The 13,004-nt window shown below is 37.6% G+C and overlaps 1 protein-coding gene across 1 annotated transcript in view; it reads right to left on the bottom strand.

The window, feature by feature from the left end:
• Positions 1 to 13,004, bottom strand: part of LOC141335413 (uncharacterized) — a 90,560-nt gene that overhangs the window by 50,220 nt on the left and 27,336 nt on the right. The window contains exons 4-5 of the mRNA XM_073840904.1: positions 12,336 to 12,653; positions 11,921 to 12,232 (exon numbers count right to left, since the gene is read on the bottom strand). Coding sequence (XP_073697005.1) covers positions 11,921 to 12,232; positions 12,336 to 12,653 — 630 coding nt within the window. The remainder of the gene's footprint in view (positions 1 to 11,920; positions 12,233 to 12,335; positions 12,654 to 13,004) is intronic.

Genomic DNA, 13,004 nt, shown 5'->3' on the forward strand with positions numbered 1-13,004 from the left:
GAGTGCCTGCTCCACGCCCATTTATGACCTTTTGCCAGTGTCTAACTATCATTAATATTGATGTGTGTGTTGAGTTTCATGAAATTCGAAGCATGTTAAAGACAGGAATCTAATTGTAAAGTTTGACACGTTGCCATGGCAACAGCATTTGATTTATCATCGACCCCTTTACATATTCTCATTGGCCGTGTTTTGACATGATTTTGATGAAGTTTGAAATAAATCGAGTAAAATTAAGAGGCTGATTTCAAAGCATTTTGAAAATGACACACTTCCTGCTCCCAGTTGGTGGCGCTATAACTTTGACTCATAATAGTCACATTTATGGAATCGGCATCATACAAGGAACAAACTGGTGAAGTTTCATCAGAATCAGGCAATGTGTGCAACAGTTATTAGACACTTCCTGTTTCTCATTTCTCGCCATAACTTTGTCGCCTTGCCACGGCCAAACCGTTCGAGATATCAAAAATCCCCTCGCAATTTAGCATCCCCCAATGTCTTGAGATCATGCTGACCGAGTTTAGTGACAATCCCATGGAAATCCTGGGAGGAGTACATTAAATTCCAGAGCATGCACTTTTTAAACAGCCCTAAATATCTCACTTCCTGTTGGGTGGAGCCTATGACATAGAGTTTCATATCAATACGTGCAAGTATGTGTGCGCAGTACATCAAGTTTTCAAACTGTGTTCCAGGGGGCGCTGTAGAGGCCCTGAACCACGCCCGGGTCCCAGCCTCTGTGGCGTCTGGACGACGGCATATTCCGTCGTGTGTGCAAATTTTCAAGAGTTTTTGAGTATGTTAAGGCCCCCATAAGTGCCCGGAAGGTTGAAAAAAAAAAAAAAAAAAAAAAAGAATCCTTAGAAGAACAATACGGCCTTCTGGGCTCGGGCCCTAATAATAATAAGGTAGCTTAATATGGTTTTAGAACAGCATCTGGTTGACTAATTACTGGTTGTGAAGGGATAAATAAACTATGAACTATGAGAGTGATTGAGCAAAATAAGAGTTAGGTATAAAAGAGCACATAGTTATTGTGTTGGGGTGCCTAATACCTGGAATTTGCTTAGGGTGTGTTTAGGAGGCGCTGCTTCGGTGTTAACACTCAGAAAACTGGACCGAAGTGAGTTGTAAAAATTTATCCATGTCCGCTCTTCTCTTTCTCCGTTCTGAATGAATCTCCTCATAAAACATCCCTCCCTATATCATTGTCATCTTGTTTTTATTCGTTGACGAAAATGTCAATAGATTTTCGTCATAGATTTTGTCATTCCAAATGAGATTTCATTTCATTATCATCTCGTTTTTGTCTGTGAAAAAAAGTTGATGAAAATTATGATTTTTGTTCAACGAAATGAACACTGCTATATCGTTACTGTAAAACTTGTAATATCTTTTTTTTTTTAATATCTTCAATTGTTGCATATACATCAAACCCCATTGCACACTGTTTCCAAGAAACATGTCATTAAATCCGTAAAAACGTAGCAAAACATTGCGCACCAGTTAAAGCCTGGACCTGCCCCTGAGCTCTCCTGCCTCCTTTGGTAAAAAATAAATAAATAAATAAATAGCCAATCACCATTGAGTATTCACTTTAAAATAAGTTTATTTGAGTGTGCTATTAGTATACTTCTTTCAAAATAAAATAGCAAAGTATACTTTCAGTTGTTATGTTCTTCTCAGAAATGCGTTATATACTTCTCAGAAATATACTTAAAAATGACATTTAAGCATACTTGACTTATTCTTTGAAAAAGTCCAAGTAACTTGTGCTATGAGAATCTGTGTTTTGATTGTTATACGCTAGGGGTGCTGTTACACATCTTCTGAACAGAATTTTCAAAACAAAAGTGAAGAAGAAACCGAAACAACAGATGCTTCCACTTGTAATCTAACACAATCGTCAGACATAAAACAGCATCAAAACCATAGATATGGAAAACTGTGTAATGTTATGGAATAAAATGCCCACCCATGAAGAGGTGATAATGACTGTCAAGCTTTGGGCTGTTGATCAACTCCATCTATGTTTAGGGTTTAGTACAAACTGAAAACAGATGTAAACTAGTTGTTTACTCAAAGTTTACTACTGTTTTACTTAAAAGTATACTTTTGTATACTAAGGCCAATTTATTCCCAACCCAGCTGTAATGCCACGCCAGCAGAGGGAGCCCTCACCCATGCACTGACTGTTCCTGTTCCCTCTGCTGCTTCATGGCTAACTTCGTGTTTGGTGGCCATTTAAGGAGGCCTACACCAAACAGGCCCCGCGAAGTACTGTTTTGCTGTGCGGACTCTACTAAGCGTTTTCTCTCGTTTCATTGCCTTGTTTTTTCCACCGTTTTGTTTCATGTCATAGTTTTGCCTTGTTTTGCCTTTGTTTAGTTCTGTTTCTCTTCCATAGTTTTGCTTACTTTCATAGCCCTGTTTATTTGTTACTTTTGGACTGCTCACTTGGATTTTTGACCTTCTGCCTGTTTAATTGGATTCTTCTTTTGTCTTGCCTATGTGTTACTGTTTGTTTGGATATCGACCCTGCCTGTCTTGACTACGCTGTGTTTATCAAAGCTCGCACCTGGATCTTACACGCTTCCCTGAGTCCTGTTACACCAGCCAACATTCATATGTGGGCCCCATATGGGTTATGCTTGGACAGCATGGGTTCTATGTGGGCAAAATAATTTTACACATAAAATACTAAATTAATCTTTATTTGTGTTCTGAAAATAAATTAATTTCTCATGGAAATTGATTGCAAATAACACCGAATTAAAATTTTGGGGTGAATTAAGTTTAACTGTAAACTGTCGATTTGTATGTTTTGTTGGATCAGTTACATAAGACCAGTGGGTGATAGTATGGCTGCTGGTTTATTAAAATGTTATTGTTGATGCCAGGCCCCATATGAGATTCATATATGTTATATCAGATGGGGCCCATATGGAACCCATGGACAAACCCACGTAGGACCCATATTTACAGCCAAATGATAGAATGTTGGTTGGGAAGGAGTATTGAAATGGTACACTTAAAATATAATTATAATAATAGTGTAATATGTGTATAGTAATAAGTGTAGATGCTCCCCTTTCTTCATGAAGGGTTCATTCTGACCACCACTGTGTGACTAACCTGTTGCTCCTCCCTGTGTTTTAGGGATATGAGCAAGGGTCCATTTTGAGCACCACTCCTTGGTGGTTGAGCCTTCCTCCCTGGCTTCAGGGTTAGGAGCTTCTCCTTCATGCAAATCAGATCTCAAAACCTTCCTCTCAGGCCTTGTAATTTGGGTATATGCTCCCCTTTGCAAAAGGTACCAGTTAGAGCATTTGCTCCTGTCGGGATAGGCCCGCTCCCCTTCTATGAAAGGGTCCTCTTGAGCGACAGCCCCCACCTTCATGGACGTTGCCTGACCTTGGGTTGAGTACGTTACTCCCCCTGGCTATGGGCGTTTCTTCAACTAGGTGCACTTTTAGCCTTGAGAATTTGAAGAAAAACAATTGTTCAAAAGTCACATAACACAGTCTAATAAGTTTAAATAATTTGTCTAGTTTTAAAGTCTGTAAGAGGACAAACTTAGATTACAAGAGAAATAGTTAATATTTTAATTTTTATTTTTGACCTGCAATGAACAAATGTGCATCTCAATATACAGCTGTTATTTAAAAATTAGAATAACTTTGGTTTTTATATTAAGGAGAGCATGGTTCATAAATTGTGGATAATTTTTTTAATGTGTGATGAGAACCTTTTAAATATTTTTTAAAAATGTGTGTGTGGTGGAAATGACATGATGGTGGTGGAAATGACAGCGTATTGTGGAAATGACAAGAAACTAAAGGTAAATGTATGGAAGCTTCATCCCAATGCTGGAACATTTTCTGGATTGAAACATTTCCAGTAATGCAAATCTATTCTCACAATCCATATAAATTGTACTTTGTAACCATAAATGTAATTTCCACCACAGAGGGCAGTGTGGTGGAAATAACTGCGCTGGAAATTATATTTCTGTAGTTTTTTGTGAAAAAAAAATGGAAGATAGCTTCACTGATTGGCTTTGAATTATTACTTAGCATTTTGTGTATGTAAAATACTCTTATTTAACTTAATTTTTTTTTATCTTTTTAATAACACCCTTGATGGTACAGTATGTGGTGGAAATGACGTAGAATAAATATATTCACTGATCAAGCTATATTTACTTTGATTTTTCTTCATTTGTGGAATAAAAAATCTTTCACACAAACTTTTTAAAGATAGATTACAGTGTTGTGGTGGAAATGACACCAATACTGTGCAACAGCTATATTTTATATAAAAAGTAATATTGATAGAGGTCTCACATTAAACACTATAATGTATTTTAATTATTTTACTAGTGCTTAATTCAGGTGCATTAATAGTTACCAGATTAGTCATATTTTTAAACTGTATTTTCATTGTTGAAGTTTAAAAGTCTGGGTGTGCGACAAGGAGAAAACAGTGATTTTGACACCTATAAGAAGGTTGAAAAGTATGAAAAAATCATAATAGAAAGGTAGTAAAACATTATTTTTTTTTTTATTTTTTTTTTTTAGCTTGACAAAGAAAGAGGAATTTGTCCAAAATTGTATGTATTTTTAAAAATATGACCAAAGTACATAAAAGTGCCCATAGTCTAAGAATCACCCGTTCACAGGCTATGTGGACCAAGCTGGGCACGCTCCTCTTCTCATCAAGGGTTCCCCTAATAGAGCTTTGCCCCTTCGGGACGGGCCTTCCTCCCTGCAGCTCAGGGTTAGGAGTCTGTTCTCTACTATCGTCCACTATTATAGGATGGTCTTAGTTCCATGACTACATCAGTCGACAGGCAGCTTGCGAGCTGTCTGCCCTGAGTGGGGTAAAGCATTGCTAAGATCCCCTTATCTGAGGGTCAACCCCATCTTCTGTCTCCTTAGACAGCATGGAGCTAATAGTAAACCCCCCTGGGAAAACACTCTCCTTAAATCCGATCACTTCGGTAAGTGTCCCATGCTACGCCTGGGCATATTTTCTAAAAACCACAAGAGTGGTAAGTGCACATGGATCTGGGGCACTTTCTGAAATCCACATGTGTGGTAAGTTCCCACCAAGCTCTGGGCTCTTTTCTTAAATCCCTTATGGTACATGCGCTTCACCTCGTTCCCATCCTTAGAGTTGACTTTAAAACCCCGGTTCCCTGGGTTCAACTTCGAGATATCACCGCTGATACCCACCATCCGCTATTCAGGGCGTGTCACCTCTAGTGCCCCCCCCCCCCATTTTAAACGGCCCTAGGACAGGTTTGCTGCCCCCTTCCCCGAGGGAAAGAAACCTTACGTTACGGTAGCTCCTTGTTCTAACAAGTCTAAGTTTCCCCTACTTAGCCGTTTTCTCCAAAGAAATCTCCTATTCCAACCCTGAGCTATGCCCTGGTTGAACCTTTTACCCATCCAGGTAAGTGGGTAATAGCTCAGGCCTTTGGCATTGGAGGATAACGTTCTGACAGCCATCACTACATCCTAACAGGGGCAATTCTTCACAGAAATCTCAGATGCACTCCTCTCAGCATGGCAGCATGGGTATATCTGTTCCCCTAAAGCGCCCTCTAGAGGACGCAGTGAGTGTTCCCTCGAAAGGGAACGTCTCAGGTTACGTATGTAACCTTGGTTCCCTGAGATAGGGAACGAGACACTGCGTCCTCTAGACTCTTCGCCATGCCTTCAATCCCTCGCTTATGACTCATTACGGTTAAAAATCAAAACAAAATACACACAAATGTGTCTCTGATATAGGATCACTGATGAACATATTTAATTTTATTAAGGGATGAAAAAACGTTATGTTATGGCGGATTAGAACCGAAACCTTCTGACTCTTCTAACGAACATTCTACCACTAGACTATTGGATATTACTAGTAACTGTTGCATATCTATGCATTTATTCAGTGCAACATTTATCTCAAGGCTAATAACATATGATTAAAGTACATGTATAATAATAAAATTATCATGTTAAAAACTAGTTTAATGTCAATACATTATGATCAGACATGATCAGAGCCTGTAACCACAAAACATTTCATCTTAAAGGAAGGAAAGGAAAGGAGGTGAAGTGAGGCCAAGTATGGTGACCCATACTAGGAATTTGTGCTCTGCATTTAACCCATCCAAGTGCACACACACAGTAGTGAACATACACACACCGTGAACACACACCCGGAGCAGTGGGCAGCCATTGCTGCGGCGCCCGGGGAGCAGTTGGGGGATCGGTGCCTTGCTCAAGGGACTCACCTCAGTCGTGGTATTGAGGGTGGAGAGAGTGCTGTACATTCACTCCCCCCACCTACAATCCCTGCCGGACCTTAGTGATCTTACCACTAAAAGTTCTCCTAAATGGCAGTAAAAGTTTTTAGCTAAGAGTTTTCTCTTAAAACCTATTCACAAAGCTGCTGAGACAAACTTTTACTAAGGAATAGAGAGAAGTCTTAAGCTAAAAGTAAGGGCGGGGTTGACCTCCTTACTATGGATGATTTCGGTATGCTTATTAACTATGCACACAGTGATTGGCTGATAGGGGAGGGGTCTCTGTCAGACATTTATGCATAGAAATATTGTAACGTTCGCTATTATATCATATTTAAATAAAGGTTTTGAAATAAAAATGTTGCTATATTCAAATAAAGATTTTAAAATGCAGGCTATGTGTCACTAATTAAACGTGTATCATCAGCGTCATGTGCGCTCCTCGTATACAGTTAGTGGCTATGCATATAAACAGCCTTTTAATTAACAGGGTAGAATAATCATAGGAGATAGTAAGGCATGTAAATGTAAAAGAAAACCAAACTGTATGCGAGAACAACTCTTACTTCTTGCCCAACTTGTTCATGAAAACAAAGTTGGGATAACCTCAAAAACTAAAAAAGATGTGTGGGAAAATATATGTGTGCAAATAAATGCAGCTTTTCCACTTTTGTCCAAAAGCAAAGATGACTGTGAAAAGCGCTGGTATTCTTTGCAAAGTCAGGCAACTTAATGCAGTGATTGCAGAATTTAAGTGACAAACAACTGCTACAGTTAAACGGACATTACTTTTTAAGTTGGCGATAATGTTTTCATGTAACCTTGTTATGCTATTGCAGATTAAAATCCTTAGCCTCATGAAAATATTTATTGCATTCATAAGAAGCTGCCATTTGAGGATTGTTAAAAACTTGATCTGTGGCGTTATTGGGTTGTTTCTATTTGTTGCAATTCTGCAGCAGTCCTTCGCGATTAAGACCGCACCTTCTGAAAAGCTCATTATCATCCAATGCTTCTAAAATGCTTCTGTTCTGAGCAGGGGCGTCGCTCAGAATTCTGGGCCCCGTGCACTGACTCAGCTGAGGGGCCCCCCTAAAAACTAAAAATTACATTCTAACTAAAAATGTTTGTGTAACCCCTTTACCTCAAATCATTCTAGCACCTACCCCAAGCGGGTCTTGAACACGCATGGTAGGCGGGCGCACTAACAATGAGCAACATTGGTCGCTAGTGCGTCTCTTGACATCGGGGAGTTAGGTTTACCTGCACTGTTCGCGATCGCAATAACACGCACTGTGGGGAGGGGGATCGCGAACAAATACATTTTTGACACCAAGAAACAGCAATTAGAATAATTTAAAATTAATCATTTTTACTATTAAATATTTTTTTTTAGCACCACAATTTTATTGGGGGCTTCTCTGGGCCCCCTCTCAGTCATGGGCCCCGAGAATCGTCATCGTTTACCCCCCCTTTACAGCGCCCCTGGTTCTGAGGCAGACAGCCGGCAACAGCCATTATAGGATAGTTTTAGGACTTGATCTTAGTGACATAGGAGTCCTCTCCACTACTCCTAACATTTCACAGATTTAGGAGCTAGTTTTAGTGCTAAAACGCTTCGTGAAATACTCTTAGAGCAAAAATTAGGAGTCCTAAATTTAGGATTGTTTTAAGCATTACTTTTAATATTTTCTCCTAAATCGCTAAGTTATGAGGCTACTTTTATCCTTAAGATCTTTTAGGAACAGGGGCCAGAATTTGGAGATGTGCGCGCGCAGGCAGCACAGGCTTGCGGTGCAGAAGATCGCATCGAGTATAAATCAGCCTAAATAAGGCTTAAAGGAACCGTATGTAAGAAATTTATGTCAGTTAATCATAAAATGGCCCTGACATGTCACTAGACATTAAGAAATCATGTTAATTCCAAATACTTATATCACTGACAACAGTGGTCCGGCCAGGATATTGTCATTTAAAAGTGAGAGTTGCAGCCCACAACTGATGTTATTGTTGTCATTTTGTGTTTTGGTCTGATGCGCCACCCTCCAGCTATCGACCAATCACGAAGTCAGTAGAGTTTCGTGAGACGGGTTGCCAGCTATGCTCTAGTTAGTTAGCTAGCTGCTGCTAAGAACGAGTCGGATAAAACATGTATAAAGTTACGAAACCTAAAAGACCTCGTTATGAATCCGAAATACGTCGTGACAAAGTCCGAAATAAAACAAGGATTTGTATAGGAGATGCTTTTGAAAGATGGAGACGGCTGAAAACGGAGAAGAATTTGAAAGATAGACGCCAACGTTGATAATTTTCTCCTTGACAGGTAAGATTCATCTATGTTTGGCTAACTTTGCTTCCGTAGGCTACACAGTGGATTTTCTGCGGTCGCCCGTGCTAAATGTGCTCATAAAAAGCTTTATATCGCACCACGAGCAGGGTATGAAAACAATCTATGTTCCGACTGAAATGTGGTATTACAGTACATCTTTACGAAATATTTGGCTAATCGCCATCTGTAAATTTTTGCGATACATAATTACTTCGCAAAACATCTCTTGTGAAGCATAAACATAATTAACAGAAGAAAAACAAATTACTGTGTAAGACTCGTCACTTGCCATTGGAAGCTCCTTGTAGCCGCCTACTCCTGCAGCTTAGCTGGCAACCTCGAGTCAGGGGGGAGCGGGAGGGGATACACCGTTCTACAGTATTTTGAAAGTGATTGCAGTACCAGTTTTGGCCACAATCCTACATACGGTTCCTTTAAATCACAAGATCAAATCCTTACCTCCCTAATATTGCTGTTGGTGGCGATCTGCCTCGGAACATAAACGTGTTAGAAATACTCTGCATGTATTTGCACGCATATTCCTACACAACATTTTTTTTTAGTCTTGGAGGTTATTTTCATTTGATTATATCCTACTTTGGGCAAGAAGTAACAGCTGTTCTTGCATCCAGTTTGGTTTTGTTTTATGTTTGCGTATCTCGCTATCAGCCATGATTATTCTGTCATGAATAGAAAACAAGCTTTTTATGTCGGCGTCGATAGCCCAGCAGTTAGTGCGTCATATATAGCGTAACTCTGCTCAAAGCGCCCTGAGTTTGATTCCCGTTTCGAAATATTTGGTTGCTCCCGCCCCCTTCTCTTCACCCAATGATTTTGTGTTAGTTCTCTGCTATTCTGTGTCATTAAAAGCATAAAAAGCTCTTTAAAAAAGTATGTTTACATGCATATCAGCTAATTGTTTATTATAAGAAGCACACAGGTAAAAGGCTGTCAATCATTTGAACACTTGTTTAATAAGTGACACATGCCCTGTATTTTAAATTATTTTTGAATGTGGCAACATTTTTACTAACTTTTTAAAATCTTTATTTGAATATGGCAACATTTACAACAACATTTCTATGAATGAATGTCTGACAGAGACTCCTCCCCTATCAGCCAATCACTGTATGCATGGTTAGTGAGCATGCTGACATCATCCATAGTAACGAGGTCAACCCCGCCCTTACTCTTAGCTTAAGACTTTTCTCTACTGCTAAGTAAAAGTTTATCTCAGCAGCTTTGTTAATAGGTTTTAAGAGAAAACTCTTAGCTAAAAACTTTTACTGCTATTTAGGAGAACTCTTAGTGGTAAGATAAAATGTTTTGTGAATACGGGCCCTGATTTTATACAGTAGTGAACCCATTAAAGTCCATTAAACTTGAACACCATTTGGTCAAAAGATATCAATCCAACTGTAAATTACATTGAATATTATTCTGGCTGATGCACAAGGCTTATTATATTATATCTGAATTATTTTTTTATTTTTATTACCATTAGTATACCTTGTATATCTTGACAAAGGCTTCTTACCGAAACATTGGTTAATCAAATAAAGTAGTTTATTTGCAAGTGAGTGTGTAGTTGTTAGTCCTCTCCAAGCAACTATCAGTTAATGATATTGAACATTTATTCTATTGCTTTTTCTCAATTTAATTTTAGGTTGTCATGATATTTTACTTTGTTTTCAAAATTACATTATTAATCTTTTAATTTTCATAGTTTTATATTCATAAGTAAAATGCTAATTTTATGTTTTGTTGTTGTTGTTGTTGTTATTGTTATTCTGTTTTACATGTTTTAAACTGTATGGCATTGCTCTGTTTTTGCCTTGTACTTCTTGCAATGTGTTTGCATGTGATGGAAGTAATTTGTACCATTTTAGGTAAATAAAGTACAAAAAAAATATTTTTACTTTTGCACCGCATTGTACCTTTTTTTATTTCTTCTGAAATTATGTTTATATTCAGCTCTTTCGTTTTAATGGCAAAGAAAATAAAATATTGGTTGTCATTAATATGAAAGTAATGTACCTAAACATAGAGAGCATGATACAAATGCTTACTTTAAAAGAAAATTTCAGATGGTACTTTAGGGCTTTCCCATTTCAACTCTTTATATGCTTTTAAAATAGAAAAATACTAATGGCATAATCTGATAAATTAGTCCTGTGTATCATAAGGAAAACTATTTTCCATTATTTACAGTTGGTTTGATACCTTTATCTCGAACGGTGCATGGCAGAGTTTAATGAATTTAAGTAGGTTCAGTATATTAAACATATCAAAAATATGGTTTCAGTACTACATATAAAAATAATCAGAAAAAAATATAGGGAATATTATTTTGAATATTTTACAGTTAGTTTGATATCTTTATCTCAAACGGTGGCAGAGTTTAAAAAATGTTAGTGGGTTCAGTGTAATAAAACAGAAAAAAATAAGTTATCATATATAAATTACATGTATATGATATGGTTACCATATATAATATACAAATAATAAAGATATAATCAGAAAAACAAGCCTTGTGCATTATAGGAAATTCAATTCTGAATAGTTTACAGTTAATTTAATACCTTTAGATGAAATGGTGTTGTCATTTAATGGATTTATATCATTGCATACATTTAGAGTTGTGTAAAATTATTACAAAACACATAAAAGGCTAAGTACAGCCTTGTGCAATAACAGGGATGTTTTTCTGAACATTTTAGCATTTGTCTTAAAGTATAATATTTTACTTTATTTCCCAATATTTCACATTATTTTTAAATGTAATAATAAAATGTGATCTCTCTCTCTCTCTGTCTGTCTGTGTGTGTGTGTGTGTGTGTGTGTGTGTGTGTGTGTGTGTGTGTGTGTGTGTGTGTGTGTGTGTGTGTGTTTCTCTCAACAACAGGCACATTGCAAATACAACAGATACCGTTTGCACCAAAAAAAAAAAAAAAAAAAAACTTTAACACTTACAGCCGCATTAAGTTTAGCTTGAATCATTGTTTTAACCCCTGCTGTAGAATATGACCATCATATTTTAACTATGATCATCACATTGCATAATAAAATCTTTTCAATTTCTTCATGATTTACAGCGGCTCGTGTTGGACTGATAAACGTTACTGCAGTTCATGAGTTTGCAGCAGTGCTTTGAGTTTCTCTTCTGTCAGACTGAAATAAGCTTTAGAACCTCAGTTTGTTCTACTTTAGGGATATTAATAGACCTTAGAGTTACTGACATTATAAGGATCAAAAACTGATTGATGACATTGTTTTCTTACCTGAACTCCTGACAGTATATGTGGCTGAGGCCTTGACTTGATCTCCATGAGTAACTTCACATCTCCACTCTCTTTTGTCATCTTCATTCAGGAGTGTTGTAGTCAGATTCCTGATACAATGATCTGGAGCTGACATCTGAAATCTGGAGTCTAATATCGTCAGATTAACACCAGCCTGATTCACCAAGAACAGCTCAATTCCCTCAGAACGGATCAAATTATCACAAGAGACTCCAGTATATGAATACAACTGACAGGAGAGAGTCACAGAGCTGCCTGGACTGATCTCAGTCTGTGAGGATGATGAAGAGACTGAAACACAAAATAACACACAAATCACACACTTTTCAATCATCATGAGAGTTTAAATGAAGAATTTGCCTTTTTTAAATTGACCACATCTTCATACAATTACCATGAAGAACATGTAGATAAACACGTGTATCATTTGCTTGTTTTTGGTTTTGTACATTCACTGTCCATTGTTGGCAGGTGTAAAATCCATAATCTTCATTTGTGATGTTCTTGATGTTCAGAGAGCAGTCAGACCCCAGACTCAGTCTCTCTGTGTCTTTCTTCTTTGTCCCTAAACCAATCAGTTCAACTGCTGCTGAATTTCTGTTATTATAGATCCATGTAGTTGATTTGCAGTCAGGAAGAGCATTATTACAGGGCAGACGGACATTTTCACCAGAACTGATGAACACATGAGCATCATCCACTCCACTGCTACCTGAAACACAAGAACATTTGAATGATAATTATTTCTACATTAATTATTATATATAGCGAGAAAGACTGCAGGAGAGCAGTTTGAATCACTAACACACTCTTAATATGAAGATAATTCAGCATCTGATGTTTGAGTGTGAAACTGTCTAGTTTGAGTTCATTCAGGAATAATCCAGAATGTTCTGTATATAACACAAAAAGAAACTAAACATATTCAAATGAACTCTTTCCCAGACGAACTGATGATCTGAATGTCTTGTAGAGAAAGTACAGCTGTCTTTACCTGTGAGAAGTGAAGAGAGAAAGATCAGTCCCAGCAGACACAGATGACACTTATCAGACATTTTCTCTT

This window comes from Garra rufa, chromosome 1, assembly GCF_049309525.1.
Source record: "Garra rufa chromosome 1, GarRuf1.0, whole genome shotgun sequence".
Lineage (NCBI taxonomy): Eukaryota > Metazoa > Chordata > Actinopteri > Cypriniformes > Cyprinidae > Garra > Garra rufa.